Source organism: Dendrobates tinctorius, unplaced genomic scaffold (genome assembly GCF_039654945.1).
Source record: "Dendrobates tinctorius isolate UK_male_01 unplaced genomic scaffold, ASM3965494v1 ptg000039l, whole genome shotgun sequence".
NCBI lineage: Eukaryota > Metazoa > Chordata > Amphibia > Anura > Dendrobatidae > Dendrobates > Dendrobates tinctorius.
In genome coordinates, this window is record NW_027361707.1 from 9,951,571 (window position 1) to 9,976,841 (window position 25,271).

The 25,271-nt window shown below is 47.0% G+C and overlaps 1 protein-coding gene across 2 annotated transcripts in view; it reads left to right on the top strand.

Annotated features, from left to right (window-relative positions):
- Window positions 1–25,271, top strand: part of BOD1L1 (biorientation of chromosomes in cell division 1 like 1) — a 107,059-nt gene that overhangs the window by 54,458 nt on the left and 27,330 nt on the right. For both annotated transcript variants that reach the window (XM_073574469.1, XM_073574468.1), the window contains exons 10-11: window positions 2,650–10,318; window positions 21,305–21,348. In XM_073574469.1, the coding sequence (XP_073430570.1) occupies window positions 2,650–10,318; window positions 21,305–21,348 (7,713 nt within the window). The remainder of the gene's footprint in view (window positions 1–2,649; window positions 10,319–21,304; window positions 21,349–25,271) is intronic.

The following is a 25,271-nucleotide window of genomic DNA, read 5'->3' on the forward strand; positions in this document are numbered from 1 at the left end:
AGGACTAGACTACCTTTTCATCGGCAACAGCAGACGTGTTTCCGATCCTTTTTGCAGCAATCCCGTTTGGTTCAATACAACCACCTCTTCCGGATCGGTGCGTTCCTCCTGTGGGGACAGGACCCCCTGGTTTTGTATAAATCCAACCAGTCGTGGAAGAACCGTCCCAAGCAATCCAGATCTAAGGGAGCCAGGTCTCATAGATTCATGGCTCAATGACTCATGGCATTATCCGGTCGTCATCGTGTTTCCCCCGCTTCCATTGCCCCCGAGTATCATCAGGAAGATCAAGACGGAAGGAATTCCAGTGATCCTAGTCACTCCGGACTAGCCGCGCCGGGTGTGATACAAGTTGGTGCAGCTCGTCGTCTACGTTCCCTGGCGACTACCGGATTGACCAGATTTGCTCCCCCAGGGCCCGATTTGCCACCAAAGCTCGGCTGCCCTGTGTTTAACGGCATGGCCGCTGAATCCTGGGTCCTAACCCAAGCTGGGTTCTCCCACGAAATGGTTTCCACCATGAATAGTGTCCGGAACCCTGCATCCGTGCGCATATATCACCTTACCTGGAAATCATTTTTTCGCATGGTGCAGGGACCGTGGTCGTTCTCATCTCGCTTTCTCCATTCTGTCCATTCTGAAGTTCCATCAGGCTTGTCTGGACTCGGGACTAGCGCTTAGTTCCCTCAAAGGTCAGATTTCTGCCTTGTCTGTTTTGTTCCAGCACAGGATCGTTTCCACACTGCAGGTGAAGACTTTTATTCAGGGGGTCTCCCATTTGGTACCCCCCTATAGAATGCCGTTGGATACCTGGGATCTTAACCTGGTCCTGGGTGTTCTACAGGGGTTTCCCTTTGAACCGCTGCAGGATGTCTCTCTCACTCACCTCTCATGAAAGGTTGCCTTTCTTGTCGTGGTGACATCAGTCAGGCGGGTATCGGAGTTAGCCGCCCTGTCCTGTCGAGCTCCTTTCCTAATTTTTCACCAGGACAAGGTGGTTCTCAGGCCGTCTCCATCTTTCTTTCCCAAGGTGGTGTCTTCCTTCCTTAACAAGGACATTGTCTTGCCCTCGTTCTGTCTGACACCAATACACCGTTTTGAGAGGGCCCTTCACACTTTGGACCTGGTGAGGGCTCTCATACGATTCGTCTCACTGACTGCATCTTTTCGGAAGACAGACTCCTTATTTGTTCTTCCTGTGGGTCACCGGAAGGGACTTGCCGCTTCTAAGGCTACTTTCAGATTTGCGTTCGGAGGCGGAACGCAAGGCCGCCGCTAAGCTCCGCGCCTCCTTCGGTCAGTTCCTCTTCTGCTCGCATGACACTGCATGCGATCAGCGTACCCTATAGTTAGCGTTGGGTGTGCTGGGCTGATTTTGCCGGTGCTTGCGCCCTTTTGGCGCTGTGCCGAGCGCACAAAATGCAGCACAGTGCGTTTTTGTGCGCTCAGTGCAGCACCAAAAGGGCGCAAGCGTCGGAAAAATCGTCCCAGCGCACTGCCAGCGTACCCAACACTAACTATAGGGTACGCTGTTCACATGCAGTGTCATGCGATCAAAGGAGGAGCTGACCGGAGGAGGCGCAGCCGGGGGCGGAGCTTAGCGGCGGCCCTGCGCTGTGCCTCCGAACACAAATCTGAAAGTAGCCCAAGTCCACAATAACCAGATGGATTCGCTTGCTTATTCAAGAGTCTTACCATGTCAGAGGCAAGCCTACCCCAGCGGGGATTAAGGCACAAACCACTCATTTGGTGGGGGCCTCCTGGGCCATTCGACACCAGGTGTCAGCGGAACAGGTTTGCAAGGATGCGACTTGGTCCAGTCTGCACACCTTCTCGAAGCACTATAACATTCACACTCAGGCCTCAGCAGATGTGAGCCTTTGAAGACGAATCTTGCAGGCGGCGGTAACGCATCGCTAGGCGGCTAGTGTATGAGGTTTGGTCTGTCCTGTCGGTTCCCCACCCAGGGACTGCTTTAGCACTTCCCATGGTCCTGTGTCCCCCAATGAGGCGAAGGAGAAATATGGATTTTTGTGTACTCACCTTAAAATCCTTTTCTCCGAGCCACTCATTTGGGGGACACAGCACCGACTGTTGGCCTGACGGATTCAGTATGTTCTTTGGTTTGACCTTGGTATGCTCTCATATATTCTTGTTTTCCTACTGCTTTGTCATGGAACTGGTTCGACTGGAGCCAGTGTGTGTGGTTTATACTGCAGAGGAGGAGCTATCTTTTTGTGGCAGCAGCATAACACCCTTGATCCTGTGTCCCCCAATGAGTGGCTCGAAGAAAAGGATTTTACAGTGAGTACACAAAAATCCATGTTTTGTTGTTGGTTTTTTTTTTTTTTTTAAGTGTGTGTGGAAATCAACTTTAAAATAATGTCCAAATGGATTGCCGCCCACATGCACTTCCAGCCTGATTTTACATATTGCTTGTATGCTAAACTACTCATGACTGGCATGTCAGAGATGGCTACTAAAAAGGTATTGTTTTTATTGGTGGGCTAGTGTCTATTCAGCCAGATTACCTACTTGTTTTATATAGAGCAAGCTGACTGGTTCCCTTTGTTTGCTGCTCTACTGGTTTATAACATGAAATGATTGATTTGTTTTAATAAAACTGATTTATTTTTCTTATCTTGCTAGTCACTGGACAGATCTTCCTCATCCACGAGGGAGCCCAAGTCAAATACTACAAGGAGTGACCCTAACAAAGCATCAAGGAAGCTCCTAGAATCTACAGAGCAAAGTAAAAACGATTCCAGAGGAGAAAAGGAATTCAAGAAAAAAACCTTTTTAGAAAAGACGCAAGACGTTGAAACCTCAGATACTCGGAAACACATGGAGCGATTAGATTCTGCTCCTGAAGATTATCCCAAGTCTAAAAACGTAAGCAGACCTGAAAAGCATTCAAAAAGGGATGGTGACGATGGAGATTCGCAGAATGCCAAGAGCATGCCAAGGAAGGAGCTGAAGTCTTTTAAAGGTGAACGTGAAAGGACTTACTCAGAGGAGCGTTCAGCCTCGAAACACAGACATAAGTTGGACAGTTTACATAGACAAACAACTGATGACTCGGATTCTCAAAAATCTAAGAGAACTTCAAAAGATGAAGAACAGCCAAGTAAACACAGTCAAAGTAAATCCAGCTCCGAAGAGCGAACTGACCGGAAAAATAAGCAAAAGGCTGACGGAAAGTTGTCTTTATCCAGCAAAGATGAGAGATCTGATCATATTGACAAAGTTGACAGCAGTAAAAGAGAGAGACATCAGTCCACCGAAAAGTCCAGACCTGAGAACCGGAATAAGCGATCAGGTAGTGATTCCCGACAACACAGAGAGCTTAAATGGTCACATAGTTCATCAGAGAAGAAACCCAAGCCTTTAGCTGATGAGAAAAATGAAGTGGACTCTGCCAATTCTGATAACTCAAGGCAAGAAGAAAGTATTAAAGACAGAAAGAAAATACACGGCTCTTCTGAAGAGAAGAGTCAAGCCAAGGCGAAGTTTAAAAGCAGTAGTAAATCGCCTAAACCTAGTGACCATGAAGAGGCAAATCAAAAGAGTGAAAGAGAAAAATCAACCGAGAAGTATCACAGATCGAAATCTGAAGATAAAGAAGATGAGCGAAGGGAAAATGCCATTGCTCAGAATTCCAGCAATGCTGCCAAAGATGCTGGTCAGAAGTCCAAACATAGCGATAAATCGAAGGAGAGAGCTCGGTTGGACAGCAAGGACCGCGACACTCTGAAGTCGGATAAGAAATATACCGAAGCCTCTAGATCGAAGCACAGTCATAAAGATGAGCGTCGAAAAAGTGAAAGTGTCAAAACAGAGGAAAGATTCCCTAAGTATCTAGCGGACAAAAGAACCCAAGACCGTGCAAGCAGCTCAGATCGGAAATCAAGTAAGAAATCTGGCTCTGAGCATAAAAGTGAAAGTTTTAAAGGTGTCAGTACCAAAAAGGGAAATAAATCAGAAAGTCAAAGTGACTCTCAAAGTCTTACCATAACCGGGGAGTCAAAAGATGTGGCACGACCTCGAGAGGACAAAAAGCCTGGAAGATTAAATGTAGAAAGCGCAGAAAGGAGAAATATTGAGTCTGCAGAATCTATATCCAACCTTGCTAATGCAAGCCTTCATTCATTTGCTGAGGCTACTACCTCAAAGAAATCTATTACTCTGAAATCCAAGGTAAAACATGCAAGCAGTGATGCAAAGGATAGCGGAAGTGCCTTCAAGGATACTACAGCTTCACTACTGATTAGAACTGCAAATGTTGAGAAGGACGCATATGCATCAAACTGCAGTGAGCGTAATAAATTGAGCATGCAACATTCACAAAATGCTGTTGCTATCCACAATGAGAGCAATACAGGAATTCTTGCCATGAAGTTGAGTAATTCCTTCTACGAGATTTTCGGCAGAGGTCCCTTGCAACCCAGAGAGCTAGAAGATTCTGCTCAGGGGCCGAGTGAATTTGCCTCAGAACCCAGTAATATTGATAATTCCAGTTCTTCTCCTGATGGAGTATACTCTGAAATTACCGATTCCAATGACGGGGAGATTTCAACTAGTGACCTTGCTGAAGAAGATGGAAAATGCACAAAAGAAGCGAACAAAAAAGAAACTGGAAGTATCCCAGTTCAGATTGATTCTGTGGAGCATGATAACCTAGTCACTGGAAATAGTTTAGAAAGGGAAGCTTCTGCTATAGAAAATCACACATACGAGATGGAACATTTTGAGAGATCTAACTCCGCAGAAGACTGCTCTGCAGTTGTTGGAAGAGGTGCTGGTTTTGTGAGCGTGACTTGTACAGAAAGAAATGTTGGAAGTAGCCTTATGGAAACAAGTCTGGGACAGGTCGGTAGCAATACCTCTGTGCATTTTGAGATTGATAATCAGAGTGTAAAGGAAACTGAATGTGAAGATGCTGCCACTTCTTCCAGCTCTGTTATAGACACTACCAATGAATTAAGGCTTCTTAGTGATGACACTGCCACGTCGTCAAATATTGCATTAGGCGTTACCGCCGATAAATGTAGCATAGACATGGACACTGTAAATCTTGATACAAGCAGGGGATATACTTCTTCGGCTTCTGCAGACGGTAACTTTGTCGAAGATGATGGAGATTTCACAATGTTATCAGAAAATAGCTTTGAAGATGCCACCACTACTTCAAGCACCGATAGAAACTTGTTCCATGACAATACCGAAAGTTCAGAAACTTGTTCTCAAAGCACCAATAATATTCTTCCACAGCAAGTGAGTATCATTACCTTTAAGCCTGCAACATCCAGTGCTACCAGAGACTCTTCAGAAAGTACTCCGGAGAATGCAGCCTCTTCATCCAACAATGCAGAATCGCTTAACAACACCCACCCAGCGACGTCTTCTGACACCACAGAGGGCCTCAGAAGTGCCATTGTGAATATAGCAACCTCTTCAGAAAGTTACTGCGTGCTTGCCAATTCCGAAAATATAACTACACAAGCGGCAACCTCTTCTATCATCACAGCCGAAATTGATGGTGGTCTTGGGATATCAGAAAGGCACACGGCCACCTCTTCAAGTAGTGTGATTGACAGCAGTAGGGGTTTGAACTTTGAGGTCTCTCTGGTTTCGTCCGAAATTGATAGCGAACATGTTGCAGCGTCGTCTAGTAATTTAACGGATAACAGCATGACTGATGACTCTTTAGAAAGAGAGAGTGACAACGCAGCAAGTTCTTCTAGTAGTCTTCCTAATAACTATATATTTGGTAATGCCGAGGAGAGCAAAAATACGGGAGCCACGTCAAGCACAGAGCGAGATGGCATGAATGACACATGTACAAACTTTATCTCCTCTGGAACTCCTAAGGAATATCCGGGAAATTCATCTGATCTAGCCATGGACAGCAGTACTGAAGCGTCCATCGGCAGCAACCTGTACTCTGGAAACACCTCGAGTTGTTCTAGCACTGGAAGAGGTCAAAGCAGCAAATACTTGAAAAAGAGTAAGAACAATACAGCATCTTCAAGCAGCAGAGATCCTTTGCTTTTAACACAAACTTCTACTGAGGAGGCGGCATCATCTTCAAGCTATTTTAGACAAAGTATTACAAATCACCCAGCCATAATAACCTCAGAAAACACAGAAGCTACGGCATCTTCAAGTATCGCCATGAACCTCAGCACCGATCACTTTGACAGATCATCTCCTGGAAATAGTACCGATACGACAGCAACTTCATCCAGCAACTCAACTAGAAATGGCATCATTTTACATCTGTACACGAATACTCAGCCTGCCGCATCGTCAAGTGTCGCAATGGACAGCAGTACAGAAGAGGATTTAATCATAAGATGTACTACAGACTTAGGTACAGGTACTGCAACATCTTCCGATGTTTTAGACATGGGCACGGAAGACGCAGTAAGAAATGATGAAATTCCTGCATCGTCAAGCACAGTGGCTGCAAATAGGACTAAAGAGAATGCAGAAAGTGCAGATAAGGCCAATGACCAGACGGCAACATCAAGCGACATGATGGATAGCAGCATAGAAGATGATAAAACTTGCGCTTGTGTTTCTGACAATACTTATTCCACCACATCCACAACTATTAGCAATGGTTCTGGTGCGATTATGGATCATGATGTGAATAGTGAAGCTACAGCTGCCAGTTCTAGTAACGCCCTGGAATCTTCTTTTGATAATGATAATAATGCCACATCCTCAGATTACATCATGGGTAGCAGTTTAGAAGAAGAGGTACAGGCTTTGGATCCATGCAAAAATGACGAAGCTGCCAGTTCTTCAAGCTTCAGTGATGGCCTAGTCAAAGAAATCCAAGCCGAAGCATCAATCAACAGGCCTGTTGACGATGCGACAACATCCTCAAGCACGGAAAGAGAAAACGATCTTGGGGAAAATGACGAAGCTGTAGGCAATGAAAGCATCTGTGTCACCTTAGACATGTCAGTAGAATCAAGCTTTGCAGATAACCACAGCAGCATTGTTATTTCTGGTACTGCAGAAGATATTGTAGATCGTCTTTCAGGGGTAGATGCAAATATTGATCCAGGAATAATTGAGGCATACTCCGATGATGGAGAAAATGATGTAAGCTATGAAAAGGAAGATGCTGTGAGCAGTGCAAGCTCTGAAGAACAAAAACACATCTGTATTGTATCTAGGCAGGTTGGAGATAGGGAAACTGATGGTGTGGTAACTAGTGCTGGTACTGGAGCAATAGTGTCACCTGGTAGTAGGGACAGTTCAGAAGCTTATGGTCATGTTACTTGTGCTGATAAAACAGTCACCTTGGATATAGGCAATATTTCGGTTTATTGTCCTGTTGAAGAAGAGGCTGTCTCTCATACAAGTGATCTTGATATAACTGAACATCAAGAGTCTGAGGCGTCTGCTGATAACCGGGACACTGAAGATCCCGAGAGAGATGCCGCTGCTGAGGATGCACAGTTTGACGATATTGCTATAGTAGTTGAGCATGAAGAATCGAGACCTGTAGTGGAAGAAGGTGAAGGTGCTGTTACAAGTACTGGTATTTCTGAAGAAATTGAGGGTGTAAAGCAAGAAAATAGTGCATGCTGTGCTACGGAAAGCACTGAGAGCAGCAATATCATAAGTAGAGCTGCAAGCATAGACTCCAGAGTCACTACAGAGGATGACGAAAGCGCCATCACAAGTACTGGAGCTAAAGAAGATGAAGAAGAAGGGGAAGGGTTTGTCACAAGTACTGGCACTGCAAGCGAAGATTCTTCATTTTCAATTACTGTGGATCATAATTCCAGTCTTTTGATGCATACTGCAGAGGTCCCATTGAATGTCACAAACCACATGGTTGAGCAAGAGGCAGCAGTACGGCTTGAGGAAGAAGCATTTTTGAAGGAACGAGTAGATGAAGAGACAGTAGTGGAGGAATGGGTTGAAGAGAAAGCGGCAGAAAAACAATTTCAGGAAGTCGAGGAACAGTTGAGTGAGGAAATGGTGACAGAACGGGTACAGGCAACAGTTACAGAAGAACCGTTTGAGGAAGAGCGAGCCATAAATAAGCCAGTTGAGGAAAACCAGGTTGAAGAGGCAGTTGTGGAAAAATTGGTTGAGGAAGTACAAATTGTAGAAGAGGCAATGGTGAAAGAGGAGACAATAACGCAGGAATTGGTTGAAGAAGCAGTAGAGGATGAAATAGTCAAGAAAGAGTTAGTGGTGGAGAAAAGAATCAAGCAAAAGATAGTGGACAGTGTTAAGGAAGAAGCATTGGCAGAGGAAGGCATCAAGGAAGAAGTAGTGATGGACGAGGGGGTTGAGGAAGAAACACTGGCTGTGGAAGAGGCATTGGAGGAGGAAAGGGTTGTGGAAGAGGCAATGGATGAAGCAAGTGATGAAGCGGCATTGATGGAGGAAGGAGTCAAAGAGAAGGCATTGACGGAGGAAGATGTTCAGGAGAAGGAATTGGCAGAGGAAAAGTTCGAGGGTGAGGCATTGATGGAGCAGGCAGCATTGGCGGAGGAAGGGATGATGGAGCAGGCGGCATTGGCGAATGAAGGGGAGAAGGAGGAGGCATTGTTGGACAAAGGGATTAAGGAAGAGATGGTGCCGCAGGAAAAGGTTGAAGAGGAGGCATTAGCGCAGGAAAGTGTTGAGGAAGAGGCATTGGTGGTGTTAGGGGTCGAGGAAGAGGCTGTGCCGCAGGATAAGATTGACGAGGAGGCATTGGCACAGGAAAAGGTAGAGGAAGAGGCATTGTTGGAGGCTTTGCCGCAGGAAACTGTTGAAGAGGAGACATTAGAACAAGAAAGGGTCGAGGATGAGGCATTGATGGAGGAAGGAATGATGGAGCGGATGGCTTTGGTGGACAAAGGGGTTAAGGAAGGGGCATTTGTGCAGGAAAAGTTCGAGGAAGAGATATTGGAGGAAGGGGTCAAGGAAGATGTAGTGCCGCAGGAAAAAGTCGAAGAAGTGGCATTGGCAGAGAAAGGAATGGAAGAACAGGCATTGGCAGAGAAAGGAATGGAAGAACAGGCATTGGCAGAGAAAGGGGTCGAGGAAGAGGCATTGGCGCAGGAAAGGGTAGAAGAGGCATTGACTGACGAAGGGGTTGAGGAAGAGGAAGTGTCGCAGGAAAGGGTTGAAGAGGCATTGGTGGACGAAGAGGTTGAGGAAGATGCATTGGTGGACAAAGGGGTTGAGGCAGAGGCATTGGCGGAGAAAGGGGTTGAGGAAGAGGCATTGGCCAAGGAAAGGGTTGAGGAAGAGGCATTGTCGGAGAAAGGGGTTGAGGAAGAGGCATTGGTGAAGGAAAGGGTTGAGGAAGACGCATTGGTGGATGAAGGGCTTGAGGAAGAGACATTGGCGGAGAAAGAGGCTAAGGGAGAGGTATTGGTCGAGGAAGAGGCAATGCCGCAGGAGAGGGTCGAAGAAGAGGTATTAGCGCAGGAAAGGGTTGAAGAGAAATTGGTAGATGCTGTAATCGAGGAAGAGGCAGTTGCCAAAGAAGAGTTTGAGGAAAAGGCAATTGCTGAGGAGCGGGTTGAGAAAAAAGCAGAGTTGCTGGAACAGGTTGAAGAGGAAAAGACAGTAAAGAAACAACAGGGCAAGGAAGAGTCAGTGCCACAAAAATGTCAAGAACAAGTTGCAGTTGCCCAAACTGAAGTAAAAAGAGTTAGTGAAGTAGTAGTAGTAGTAGAAAGTGTTACAAGTGTCAGCATTGCACCAGAGTTTTCATTGCATAGAACTTCAGAAGATGAATGTACTCCTTGCCCATCAGTGCAGACTGTTATATCTGGGCATGGTGCACCATTGTCTCTTACACTTAGTGCTAAAGCGGTAGAGAAACTTGAAGATTTTAACCAAGAATCCCATTGCACCAGAGACTTTGACACTAGGACTTCAGTGGAGTCTCAGGCGTCTCTTACAGGGAGCCACAGTGTGGCAAGCAGCACAATATTAGATAGTAGGGCAGTGCAAGTGAAGCAGCATATGTCTGATGTAGAAAAGACAGAAGAAAATCTAGAAGACAGAAAAGTTAACGTTCTTTCTACAAACAACATTGAAACTGCTGCCTTACCTGTAGCTGCACAAGTATCTGACACAGAAAAAGCCTCACACTCCAGTATAGATGTCCCATCCGAAAGCAGCCAGGGAGCTATAATTGACCGTCCTGTGTCTGAGTCCAGCAACAAACTTAAAGCGTTTGAGGAAACTACCAAGACAAAAAGAGACATTAATAAGCACACAGATGAAGGACCGAACACTACCTCAGCTGATGGCTCCGAAAACAAAATACCGACATTTACTTCAGGTAGGCTTCCTTTTTCTTAAACTGGTCATTTTCTGTTGGAAAAGTATGTTACCAACAAAATAATGGTCTACTCATAGGAGTACCAACATGACCGTATTAGAAGGTGGGAGAATAACCATGGCACAAAATCATGGCGGCTGCAGGATAGTGGAGCATGTACTCTGGTAGCTGACTGCCGTTAATAGCGCATGCTCTCCACCATCTGTATTGGCCGTGATCAAGTTCTAGAAAGGACCATAGTGTTGCCCATTTTTTCCAATATGGATCAACATATGCTAACAAGGCTTCCAAAAAGTGTTAGCGAAGGTAAAAGGGGAGGTGGCCTACTAAGATAGGTGTGAAGGGGAGATCACTCTGAAATGGGCCGAGGCCACAGCTGAAAGAGCGAGAGACAAAACGGAGAGATAGACCTTCGTTATTCCACCCAAGGAGCCCAGACCTGCCCTCTGTTGATCAACAATGCTGTCAACTTCTCGTTAACCATGTGCCATGACTCGTCTCTTCCCTTAAGAGTAATCCAAACCTGTTTGTTTTTTTTATTTCTCCTACACCTCATTGGGGGACACAGACAGTGGGTGTTATGCTGCTGGCCACTAGAAGGACACTAAGTAAACCAGAAAAAAAGTTAGCTCCTCCCCTGCAGTATACACCCTCTCGCTGGCTGAGATTTCTCCAGTTCTTTGCTTAGTGTCTGTAGGAGGCACTTGGGTCTGGTTTCAGACCCCACCATTTTAATTTTTGAAATTTTTGTTAATTTTTATTTTTTTAATTAACGGAGTGAAGGGGGCGACGGTTCCTTTCTACGGCCCGCTCTCCCCCGAACCAACAGGCAAGCACATGGAGTATACCTCCCCATACACTTTCCTGCGACGAATGGGGCTGATTCCTCTGACGATGGTTCCCTTACGGTCGGCACTCCACGGATTCGAGGGCAAGCGCAACAGGACGTAGCACAGAAGTGCATGGAGAAGGACTTGAGCAGCGCTTTTTCATATGCCCTGAATCAGCCCCAGAGCTCTCCATCCCCCGGCCACAGGGTGGATCGATTGAGCAATACCCCTTTAAGACTTCCTCCAGCTCTGCTACATCGCCCGGAGGATGAGACCCACACCTGCAGCTGGAAGACCCCGGACAGCAACGACCTGCCTGAGCACAGGAGTGAAGGTATGGGGTCGGGTCCGCTATTTGAATGGCGCTGCCCACTCCCCTCCCCCGGCGCCTACCGAGGGTAGGCCAAAAATTTAGTCCCTGGCCTACTAGGCTGCAATTTGATTAGCGCCACCCGCGCTAACGTCGCCACCCCCTCGTCTTGGCGCCTCTCATTACTTACGAGACGCGCAATTCTTTTCTCGGGGGCCATGTCTTCAGCTGCCTTTAACCCTTCCATGAGCTCTATGCCTGCTCTGGATAGCCGGATACCGGCTAATGCCACAGGGCCCACCGTTTTTCCTCCCGGGGGACCCAGCACAGGACCGTGGTTAAGCTGCATCTGCCCTCAGATTAAAGCTTAACCCCTTCCTGGCACATTCCCTGCAGCTGCAGACACACTCTGCCGTTAACCCTTTCAGGAGCGCTATGCCTCAATCTAAGGAGGCTAAACGGGCTGTTAAGAAGCACACTGCATTTTTTACCGTGTGTACAGCTTGCAAGTCTGCCTTACCCAGTGCACAGACTAATCCGTTATGCATGGACTGCGCCCTGACCTGCGCTCCAATGTCCCTCGCCGCCGCTGCTGACGGGCCTACTGCGTTTAGTAACCCTGAGTGGACTGCGTCCTTGTCACGGTCGGTGGAGTCTCTGACCCAGGCTATATTTTCCCTCCGGGAGGACTCTTAAAGTCAGAAAGCGTCCTTACCTCCCGAGGAGGGCTCTGGCGTCGGCTGGGAACCGTCCACCAGCAGGGGCCATACTCGTCCAAGGGATGGTCAGGTCTCTAGAAAGCGGTCCCATGTCGCGTCCCCTAGTCACATTCGCTCCTCAGCATCACCGCCGCTGGTGACAGGCCTCCTGCGTTTAGTACCCCTGAGTGGGCTGCGTCCCTGTCACGGTCGGTGGAGTCTCTGACCAGGCTGTATTCTCCCTCCGGGAGGACTCTTAAAGTCAGAAAGCGTCCTTACCTCCCGAGAAGGGCTCTGGCGTCGGCCGGGAACCATCCACCAGCAGGGGCCGTACTCGTTCAAGGGATGGTCAGGTCTCTTGAAAGTGGACCCATGACGCGTCCCCTAGTCACGATCGCGCCTCAGCATCTGTGACTCCTGTCTCTCGCTCTCCCTCTCCTGAGGTTCACAGCGAGCACGACTCTGAATTAGAATCTGACACGTCAGCCCCTCAGAATCCCCCAACTGATCAAGAGGTGCTTGATTCTCTTATAGAATCAGTCAACAGGATTCTGAGGTTGGATGAGGAAAATATTCCCGCTCCTGCACACCCTATCTCATTTAAGAAAACCTAGCGTGTGCGCACGTTATTTACCAGCCATCCAGAAACATAGGGATCGGCCACATGAGCGGTTCACAGGGCAAAAGTCTACTTAGACTAAATACCGTTTTCATCCAGACCTAATGTAGGATTGGTTACAGTCCCCTCTGGTGGACCCTCCTGTATCGCGTCTTGCTTCTAAAACGCTCCTATCTGTTTCTGAGGGTTCCTCAGTCAGAAACCCCTCCGATTGTTAAATTGACTACCTTGCCCGTTCAGTTTTCTGAAGCTTCAGGAGCAGCGTTTTTTTTCCATCTTTCGCGGCAATTTGGGTCACTAAGGCAATGGCCGCTTGGGCAGAAGTCTTGATTACTTCCAGGGCACCAGTCTTCCTCCGGAGGCAACCACTGTCGCCAGGCAGATAATTCACGCAGCTGACTTTGTAGTAGACGCTTCTTTTGATGCCGCCAATTGCACGGCTCAAACTGCCGCTAATGTGATCTCTATTAGAAGAGCCATATGGCTTCGCGGCTGGCGTGCGAATGCCACACCTAAAAGATCGTTGACTTCTCTCCCCTTTCAAACGGGTCGTCTTTTTGGAGAGAAACTGGACCAGCTCATTTCTGATACTACCGGGGGAAAAAGTAAATTCCTTCCTCAACAATAGGGGCTGTTCGGCCGTTTTGCAACCAACAGCCAACGAGTTTTCGATCTTCTCGCAACAATACTCGGTAGGTGATCTTCTACCTTCTCTTCTGGATCAGTTCGGTCCCCTCGCGGAGACGGAGGCTCCCAGGTGTCATACAGACCTAACCGCTCTTGGAAACCCAGGCCTAGGGCTTCTGGATCTAGGGGAGCCAAATCTCATAGATCTACCCAATGATGACAAGTAGGTCAAGAAACTGGTATCCTCCGGATACAAGATAGAATTTTCTTCTCCCCCTCCAACTCGGTTTTTCCTTTCCTCTCCCGCCAAGAAAAAGACAAGAGCCTTCCTTTGCGCTATTCAGGCTCTGCTAAGGGACGGAGTCATCATTCCGGTCCCTCATCATGAAAGGTTCAGGGGATTAGATTCAAACCTTTTTGTGGTTCCAAAAAAGGACGGGGCGATGCGACCCATTCTGGATCTCAAACTGTTAAATCAGTTTGTCAAGGTACGGCGATTCCGAATGGAATCTCTCCGTTCAGTTGACGCTTCCATGGAAAAAGGAGAGCTCCAATCATCGACATCAAGGACGCTTACCATCACATTACGATCTGCCCGTCCCACCAGCAGTTCCTGCTTTTTGCAATTCACGAGGAACACTTCCAGTTCGTTGCCTTGCCCTTTGGACTCGCCGCCGCCCCCAGGGTCTTTACCAAGGTCATGGCGGCTGTCATGGCCATTCTCCACTCTCGGGGAGTGGTGGTGTTACCGTATCCGGACGACCTGCTCATCAAAGGTCCGTCCCTTCCAGCCTGCGAGGAATCCGTGGATAACAGTAAATACACTTTGTCGCCTGGGGTGGAAGATAAACTTTGAAAAGTGTTTCCCAAAACCGGCTCAGCAGATTTCCCTTTTTAGGAATGATCTTGGACAACAGGAGAGACCAGGAGAGACCCAAGCCTTACAACAGGCAGCGCAGACTCTTTCCCCACCGTTTTCTCACTCCATTCGTTTCAGCATGGGAGTTCTCGGAAAGATGGTGGCAGCGATGGAAGCAGTTCCATTTGCACAGTTCTACCTCTGTCCCTTACAACATGTGTTGCTGTTAGCTTGGGACAAGAACCCGTTCTCCCTTGACCGTCTGATCCCTCTGTCCTTGCGGGTCAGGCAATCCCTCAGGTGGTGGACACTGAGGTCCTCCCTGAATCAAGGGAGGTCTTTTCTCCCAGTAGGATGCTTGGTAGTAACCACCGACGCAAGTCTCCTTGGCTGGGGTGCGGTCTTTCATCTCCAAACGGCACAGGGTCATTGGTCAATCCGAGAGTCAGTCTCCCCGTCAACATTTTGGAGATACGAGCGATCATATTAGCTCTATGGAGTTTCCACCATCTCCTCGTAGGTCACCCCATCAGGATCCAATCCGACATCGCCACGGCTGTAGCCTATATCAACCGCCAGGGAGGTACCCGGAGCAGGGTGGCCGTGCACGAAGCGAGTCACATCCTCCATTGGGCTGAGCGTAGAAAATTGGGCGGCAGATTTTCTCAGTCGCCAAGGCATTGCCTCGGGCAAGTGGTCTCTTCATCCGGATGTCTTTCAACAGATTTGTCGTCTTTGGGGGACTCCAGATTTGGATCTCATGGCCTCAAGACTAAACAACAAGGTTCCTCGGTTCATTGCCCGATCGCATGATCCATGCGCCATCGGAGCGCACTCCCTAGTTCTGCCATGGCACCGGTTCCGGCTCCCGTACATCTTCCCTCCTCTTCCCTTGCTTCGGAGGGTCATCAAGAAGATCAGAGCGGAGGGAGTACCAGTGATCCTTGTCGCACCAGATTGGCCGCGCCGAGCATGGTATGCAGAACTAATACAACTAGTCGCCGACGTCCCCTGGCGACTTCCAGATTACATGGATCTACACTCGCAGGGCCCGATTTACCACTAGAACTCCGGGGCCCTGTCTTTGACGGTGTGGCCGTTGAATCCTGGATTTTAGCACAGGCTGGGTTCTCTCACGACGTGATTTCCATCATGCTTAGTGCTAGGAAGCCTGTGTCCATGTGCATCTATCACCGCACATGGAAAACCTTCTTTTCGTGGTGCAAGGATCATGGTCGATCACCTCTGGTGTTTTTCCATTCCAGCCATATTGGAATTCTTTCAATCTGGTTTAAAATCAGGCCTCGCGTTTAACTCGCTCAAGGGTCAAATTTCGGCCTTGTTGGTGCTTTTCCAACGAAAAATTGCCACCAAACTTCAGGTCAAGACGTTCATATAGAGCATTTCCCATGTGGTGCCTCCTTATAGAAGGCCATTGGAATCATGGGACCTTAACCTGGTTCTCGGGGCCTTACAGGAGGCTCCTTTCGAACCACTGCAAGACGTGTCACTGTCCGTCCTCTCTTGGAAGGTGGTCTTTCTAGTGGCAATTACGTCAATCAGACGAGTTTTGGAATTAGCAGCTCTGTCCTGCCGTTCTCCGTTCCTGAATTTTTCATCAGGAAAAGGTAGTTCTCAGGATGTCTCCGTCCTTCCTGCCCAAGGTCGTCTCCTCTTTCCATCTCAACTAGGAAAATGTTTTGCCCTTCTTTTTGTCTGGTGCCAGTCCATCACATTGAGAAGGCCCTCCATACCCTGGATGTGGTTAGGGTGCTGAGACGATACATCTCGCGGACGGTTCCCTTCCACAAGTCAGATGCCCTGTTTTTGCTTCCAGAGGGGCATAGGAAGGGTCTAGCCGTGTCAAAAGCAATTCCCCTGGCGATTCAGTAGTCCTGCTGTATCAGGAACGCGCCTGTCCCAGTGGGGATTAAGGTGCACTCTACCTGGTCAGTGGCGCCTCTTCGGCCATTCGGCACCAGGCCTCGGCAGAACAGGTTCGCAAGGCTGCGACTTGGTCCAGTCTGCATACCTTTACAAACATTGCCTAATTCATTCTCAGGCCTCTGCGGATGCAGCTCTCGGCAGACGCAGCCTGCAATCGGCAGTACCTCAGTGTTGACTCAGTGGTACATGGGGTATTACCAGATGTATGCTCCCCACCCAGGGACTGCTTTAGGACGTCCCACTGTCTGTGTCCCCCAATGAGGCGTTGGAGAAATAGGGATTTTTGTGTACTCACCGTAAAATCCTTTTCTCCGAGCCAATCATTGGGGGACACAGCACCCACCCTGTTTAGCCTATTGTCTCATTGTAGCATTCTTAGGCTTTGACTTAGTTATGGTTATTATTGACTGTTTAGGCTCCTCCTGCTTTTTTCACCGAACTGGAGAAATCTCAGCCAGCGAGAGGGTGTATACTGCTGGGGAGGAGCAAACTTTTTTCTGGTTTACTTAGTGTCCTCCTAGTGGCCAGCAGCATAACACCCACTGTCTCTGTGTCCCCCAGTGATTGGCTTGGAGAAAAGGATTTTACGGTGAGTACACAAAAATCCCTTTTTTTTCTCCCAAATATTAAGTTTGTTTTTTGCATTCAAGAAGATGAGGGATATAAGGATTGGCCGTGGAAATAGCCAAGATAATTGTTGGGCTGCCATTCTTCTCAGGAGGGAGGGTGTTATTTTGGAGCTTTCAGGATCACAGAGGTGGTTCATTTTGTGCATGGCAGATAGTCAACTGAGCCAGTTGATAATACTCAGGTTTTGGGACCCCAGAGTCCAACTTTTAATCAGTTAGGATACAGAATGGCTCTGTTGATCCAGGAAATGCCTTCCGGCAAAAAAAAAAAAATGTTAACTGAGAGTAGTGCCATCTGAAGGTAATAAGCAAATACTGGGACAAAGGGGTATGTGAATAAAGTAAGGTTATGTGCCAGGGCTGTGGAGTCGGTAAGCCAAACCTGCGACTTCGACTCCTCAATTTCCCTTACACCGACTCCACGACTCCGACTCCCACATATATTGCTTATATTTAAGTGAAAAATTTATTGTAGTACAATGTGAACATCAGACATTTAATCATTTTTATGATGCAATAATCTAGATATTTAGATAGAACATAATATATATATTTATTGGAATACAACTTTAGAACACAAAAAACTGTAATAAATTGTAAATATGTAATACACTATGTAATATCGATTGCATATACTGTGTATAAACATATTGTGTGTGTATATGTGTATATATAATATATACACACGCACTATGTAATAAACTATGTGGCAAAAAAACAGTTTTCAACAAAAACATACTAAATAACATTTGTACAGTTTGTGAATTTGTTCTAAGAAATAGAATTGCCTCAATCAGACCCTCCTTCATAGATTACCTCAAATCTGGCCTAATAATTTTAAGGCTAGAGAACAACCTCTACACTAACTTGGGTTGGAGGCAAAGCCGTAACTACATGGGCAACATCTGTAACAATTCCCGGGTATAAAGGAATTGCCTCATGCGCAGTCAGTTTTGATGAATGGTTGATTTTTTTCTGTTTCTATGAGAGCAAGTGAAACACTTTGCTGAAATATGGTCAATCTGCTTGCTATAGGAGACAGAGTGAAATCTTTTTCCTGCTCCATGTCATCCAAATACTTGTCAAGGTCAAACTCCTCATCTGATGAGGATGAAGATATGGCAGCAGTAGCACTGTCAGGACCCAAGTCCTCTTGCGCCTGGCAGCCCTCTTGTAGGTCACTCATCCTTACTACCTCAATCAGAGCTTCTTTTCCTTTAGTAAGCTGTTGATCATCAAGCAGTATGCGATGACTTGGGTCCACATAAACAGCTGACAGAAAAATTTTATTTAATAGCTGTGTCTCGCTCCGTTTCATTGAAGCAGAAATGCCATCTGCGATTAAACCTCCTCTTTGGGACAGGCAAAATAGCAAGTTCTTCCACTCCCATATGAAAATGCCAGGAGTTAAATCCTCAACTTGTAATTTTTTAGTCACGGTAAATGGGTGATTAAGCAATTCCTTCAGTTCAGCCACCTGTGTCCATTGACCTTCATTTAGGGTTACCTGAGGGTTCACCATATCTTTAAGAAATGGTTTTAGTTCAAGCAATCGCTCAATCATTAAACCGAGTGGCTTGATCGACAATTGCCCCTTTCCCAGCACATCTCTCTAAGATGGAATCAATTTTAGGGGTTCTGGCGGTAATAACCAATTTCCTCACTTTTCCAATCAGATTTCCAGCATGTCCCTCTTGCAGACTATCTCTTATTGCCAGCTGCAGCGGGTGCATAACACAGCGCATGTGATGAATAGGAAAGTGTTTTGAAGCAGCTTCAACAAGATCATCTATTTCTACAGTATAATTTTGCTGTTCTTCTGTTGTAATATCTGTTTGTTCCTCAGTTTCATGAACAGTACTGTGACCTTCCATCTCAAACATACTGAATCCTACATTTTCTTCTAGCTGTTGTTTACTCTCATTCATCAGTTTAGTTGTACTTATCATGTTTGAAGCATCGTCCGTTACAATGGCAAGAACCTGTTCTTGTGTGAATGTAGCCTTAGATCAGGAATCGAACAGCCATTTATAGGACATTTCATAACTTTCCCAAATTCCTATGAAAAAATATTCAGCACATTCTGCATTGAACTACTGTACCCAATTTATTATATATTTTAGGAGTCGGTCCATTTTATACCGACTCCACGACTCCGACTCCACAGCCCTGGTATTTGCAGATGTTGCAGATCGATCTGCAGATTTTTCTGCAGAGAATCCTCATCTCTTGGCAGAGAACGCAAGGTAAAACGCATGCTGTTTTCCAGCGGAATTGATGCGGATTCCTTGCAGTTTTCCTGTGGATTATAGTGTGTTTTTGTTGTGAACTTTTTCCCTTGTGCTTGTGAGAGGGAGAGAATTTTGTAATGTGCCAGATCGGAAACCGCAGCTACGGATCCGCAAAAAGAATTGACATGCTTCAGAAAATCATACTCTGTGATTCCGCAGCATGTGCACAGCGTTTTTGCATTTCCCATTCATTAACATTGTGTGCACTCTGCACTGCAGATTTGAGGCAATTCCGCGCTTCCAAAAATGCTGCGGAAACGCATCGAAATCCGCAACGTGTGCACATTACCCTAAAGGTGTCGGAGGACAAAATCACTTTTAGGGCACAATCAGATGGCCGTATTACTCTCGTAAGGATACCATCGCAATTCTCAGCTGGCTGTAATCTCCTGACCGGAGCGTGATAGCATGTATTTCCATACACCTGTCAAGCTCAGGTCAGGAGAGCCGACAGCCAGTCCGAGGATTGCGATGGTATCCTAGAACGAGTAATGCAACTGTCTGAATGCGCTGTTAAAGTGTGAATTTGTCCTGTGCAAGAATAAGTAATTTTCTCCAGTCTTGAAGGAGAAAGCAAGATTTCCATGGCACAGAGGGGTAGTTGGCAGCAAAGGAAGAGCTGATATGATTGGTTAGTTGAATTCAGGATAGTCCCATTAGCAGGGCTGAGCATGGACATAAAGTGCAGCACAGATTCATCTCAACTAAAAGCTGAGATCCTTAGATCAGGAACAGAACAGACATTTATCTAACATAACGTTCCAAAATTCTTATGAAAACATATACAGCACATTCTGCATTGTACTACTGTACCCAATGTATTATATATATTAGAAGTGCACGGGCCTATGGGATGGTGGATATGTATGATGGGTATATGGGCACGGGACTATGGGATGGAGGATAATTATAATTTGTTATAACTAGCCACAGTTAGTTGCTATGCCCGGGCAGCGCCGGGCTCTTCAGCTAGTCTAATATATAAAGCTGTGTGTGTGTGTGTGTGTGTGTATGTCCGGGATTGGCATCTGCACCGTCGCAGCTACAGCCACAAAATATGGCACAGTCACACGTCTGGACCCCGAGAGCGTCCTAAGCTATATTGTGAGGCGAAATTTTAAACCCGCGCATTCCAATTCACCAAACAATTTTGCCCCTATCTACATACTGGGGAAAAAGTGCGCGCGCGTCAAGCCCGGCCCCTCATTATGATGTCACAATGGTTGCCATGGCGACGCCGATATCATAGGTTGCAAGCCCTGCCGCTCATTATGATGTCATAATGGTTGACTATGGACTGGAGGATATGTATGACGGGTATATGGGCACGGGACTATGGGATGGCGGATATGTATGATGGGTATATGGGCACTCTATGGGATGGAGGATGTGTGATTGGTATATGGGCACTCTACTATGGGATGGAGGATATGTATGATGGGTATATATGGGCATGGGACTATGGGATGGAGCATGTGTATGATGGGTATATGGGCACGGGACTATGGGATGGAGGATGTGTGATGGGTATATGGGCACTGGACTATGGGATGGAGGATATGTATGATGGGTATATGGGCACGGGACTATGGGATGCAGGATGTGTTCGGGTATATGGGCACGGGACTATGGGATGGAGGATGTGTGATGGGTATATGGGCATGGGACTATGGGATGGAGGATGTGTGATGGGTATATGGGCATGGGACTATGAGATGAAGGATGTGTGATGGGTTTATGGGCACTCGACTATGGGATGGAGGATATGTATGATGGGTATATGGGCATGGGACTATGGGATGGAGGATATGTGATGGGTATATGGGCATGGGACTATGGGATGGAGGATATGTATGACGGGTATATGGGCACGGGACCATGGGATGGCGGATATGTATGATGGCTATATGGGCACGGGACTATGGGATGGAGGATAATTATAATTTGCTATAACTAACCACAGTTAGATACTATGCCCGGGCAGCGCCGGGCTCTTCAGCTAGTATGTGTGTTTGTATATATCTCTTCCCAAAGGTCTCCAACCGTTTTAATAACATTATGTATCATAGTATAGTTATGTAAGTCCCTGCTGTAGTTTTAAAAGCAACTCTATAAGGAGTTTGGAAGTCTTTCGACGCAACGCATTTATTTATTTTTTACTTGTGTTTCTTGACAGACTCCATGGAGATGGTGCAGCCTCGGCAGGATGCCGAATCTTGTGTAAGTAATAATCTGTCCATTTGGACTCTGTCGTTGGTTCATGTTTATAAGCCCAATGCTTTTTCTGCGGCCTTTCAGCTAATTTACTTTGTTTGCACAAACAAATTTCTTTCCAGTTCAGCCAATTTCAGTGTCTGTAGGTCTGAGTCGGATGCACACACTCTTTTGTTTGAGGAGATAACTAATCGTCGTCTTTACCGGTTTTCAACCTGGAACAATAAAGCACAACTTATCAACTTTATGTATTTTCATCCTGGCACACAAAAGCCAAATTCATAATACCATATTTCTCCTACACCTCATTGGGGGACACAGATAGTGGGTGTTGTGCTGCTTGCCACTAGGAGGACACTAAACTGTGTTCCAAATTATTATGCAAAAAGAGTTTAGGAGTGATAAGGTTAGAATTTTTTTGTTTGTCATTTAAACTCATTGATGGTGATGTGTGACAGGGCTCTTTATATCACTGAAAACAATTGCAGATACCTGTGCAAATTAGTTTGGCAGGTGTGTCCAAATAAAGGCAAGACTACTTAAGAAAGCTGTTCCACATTATTAAGCAGCCTACATTTTTTGCCAAAATGGGAAAGAAAAAGGATGTGTCGGCTGCTGAGAAGCAACAAATTGTGGAGTATTTAGGTCAAGGCATGACTACAATCAACATTGCCAAGACACTTCATCGTGATCATCGCACAATCAAGAAGTATGTAGCTGATTCCCAGCACACACGTGTGCGTGCTGATAAGGAAAAATTGAGGACTCTTTCCAACAGGCAATTGCGTCAGGTTAAAAGAGCAGCTGCAAAAATGCCTTGTCATAGCAGCAGACAAGTTTTTGAAGCTGCTTGTGCCTCCAACGTCCCCCAAACAACAAGATGCAGGGTCCTTCAGAGGTTTGCAGCTGTGCGTAAGCCATCCTGTCGACCACCTTTATCCACTGCACACAAGCAGAAACGGCTCCAGTGGGCCAAACGATACATGAAGACTGACTTCCAAACTGTTTTGTTCACCGATGAGTGCCGTGCAACGCTCGATGGTCCAGATGGATGGAGTGGAGGATGGCTGGTTGATGGACACTCCATGAAAACACGGCTAAGGCGCCAACAAGGAGGACGTGGAGTAATGTTTTGGGCTGGAATCATGGGGAGAGAGATTGTCGGCCCCTTTAGGATCCCTGAAGGGGTAAAGATGAACTCCATAATCTATGTGGAATTTCTAAAACCGCACTTCCTGCCATGGTTCAAGAGGAAGAACCATGCTTTCTGCAGCAAGATCATTTTCATGCATGATAATGCACCGTCTCATGCTGCAAATAACACATCTGCATCTCTGGCTGCTATGGGAGGACAAACTTTTGGTGTGACCACCATCTTCCCCTGACCTCAACCCCATTGAGAACCTCTGGAGCATCCTCAAAAGGAGTGTCTATGATGGCGGGAGGCAGTTCACATCTTAGCAACAGCTCTGGGAGGGTATTCTGTCCACATGCAAAACAATTGAAGCACAAACCATCCAAAAACTGACAAATTCAATGGACGAGAGAGTTCAGAAGCTTCTTTTGAACAAGGGGTCCTATGTGCAAATGTAACATCACCTAGAATAAAGTTTTGACTTGAAAACTGATTTCATTTTGTAATAAGCTGATAATGCTTATAATTTCACAATTGTCCATTTTTTTGTTCAAAATAAAAAGGTTGAAAACTCTGCTGTGCATAATAATTTGTAACATGCATTTTGAGTGTTTTATTTAAAAAATATACTGTTTTCATAGGCAGTTTGTTCAAAAAACATTGCAATTATACTAGAATAGTAGATGACTGCAAAATAACAATGACTGCAATTCATATAGGTAATTTAAAGAAAATATGAGGAAATATTTTTTGCATAATAATTTGGAACACAATGTAAGTAAACACAGAAAAAAGTTAACTCCTCCCCTGCAGTATACACCCTCTCGCTGGCTGGGAATTCCCCAGTTCTTGCTTATTGTCTGTATGAGGCACTTGGGTCTGGCTTCAGACCCCACCGTTTTTATTTTATTTTTAGTTTGTATACCTCCCTGTACACTTTCCTGCGACGACTGGGGCTGATTCTTTTGGCGATGGTTCCTTTATGGTCCCGGTACCCCACACGGATACGAGGGTGAGCGCACGGAGAAGATTTGACCAGCGCTTTCGGATGCCCTGAATCAGCCCCATAGCTCTCCGTCCCCCTTTCCATAGGGTGGATCGATTGAGCAATACCCCTGTAACAACCTCTTTGGCTCTGCTACATCGGCCGGGAGCTTTTTCTACCTCAGGATCTGAAATGGGATGAAACCTGCAGGCTCTTGGACAGCGCAGACGGCGCGAGCATCGGATTGGAGGTATGGGGTAGGGTCCTGGTCCCTGGGAGAAGCGCTGACCCGAGTCTCAGCGGCGGCATACCGGCGCCCCGTCGCGGCCCCCTGCTCCTCCCTTCACCCGGCGCTCGCCACGGGTAGGCCCAAAAATTTAGTCGCCAGCTTTTCGGCCTACTAGGCCGCAATTTACATAGCGCCGCTCACTGTTAGCGCCGCCGCCCACGTCTTTGGCGGCTCTCGCTCTGTACGAGAGGCACCCTGCTAGTCTCTGGGGCCATGTCCTTAACCCCCTTCTCTGCTCCTCGCGCTTTGTGACTGTTGCGGGGGTGCGCGCACGGATGAACAACACCTGGTGACGCTACAGGGCCACCGATATTCCTCCCAGGGACACAACATCAGGACCGCGGGTAAGTTGCATCTGCTCTCAGAGAAAAGCTTAACCCCTTCGCTGCACATTCCCTGCAGCCCAGGATCTGCTTGTAACCATTTCACGGGCACTATGTCTCTGTCTAAGGAGGCAAAAAGGGGGCTAATAAGAAGCGCACTGTGTTCTTTACCGCTGGTACCTCTTGCAAGACTGCCTTGCCAGTACCCAGACTAATCCGCTATGCGCGGATTGCGACCTGGCTTGTGCTAAAACGCCATCCGCCGCTGCTGCAAGGTGCTCCCTGCGCTTAGTCCCCCTGTGTGGGCCTCGTCTTTGTCACGGTCTGTGAAGTCACTGACAAAGCCTATAGACTCCTCCGAGAATCCTCTTTAAGTCAGAACGCGTCTTTACAGCCCAAGGAGGGCTTTGGCGATGGCAGGGAACCGTCCGCCAGCAGGGGTCATGCTCGTTCAAGGGATCCTCAGGTCTCTAGAAAGCGGACCCATGACGTGTCCCCTAGTCACGCTCGCGATTCAGCCTCGGCGAGTTCTGTCTCTCGCTCTCCCTCTCCTAATATTCACAGAGAACATGCCTCTGAATTTGAGTTTGACACGTCAGTCCCTCAGAATTCCCCAAATGTCCATGAATCGCATGAATAGGTTTCTTCCCCAACAAGGGGCTGCCCGGCCGTTTTTGGAATCAACAGCCGACTCGCTTTTCGACTTTTTTCGCAACAGCTCCAGCTGGTCCTCCACAACCTGGAGACAGAGGTTCCCAGGTCTCTCACAGACCTAACCGCTCTTGGAAACCGAGACCGACAGCATCTGGATCTAAGGAAGCAGATCCCATAGATCCTCTACTCAATGACTTGTTGTGGTATCCGGCAGACACCGACAAAGCAGGCGGCCATCTGCTGTCATTGAGTCACAGCCTTCCTTCGGGCCGTTCATGCTCTGCAAAGGGACGGAGTCATCCTTCCGGTCCCTCAAGACGAATGGTTCAGCGTTTTTTTTATTCAAACCTTTCTTTGTGGTTCCAAAGAAGGAAGGAACGCTGCGGTCCATACTGGACCTCAAGCTGTTAAATCAGTTTGTCAAAGTACGGCGATTCCGAATGGAATTCCTCCGATATGGTGTCCCCTCCATGCAAAGGGGAGAGTCCCTATCATCCAGCACTTCCTGCGTTTTGCAATTTGAGAAGAACACTTCTAGTTTGT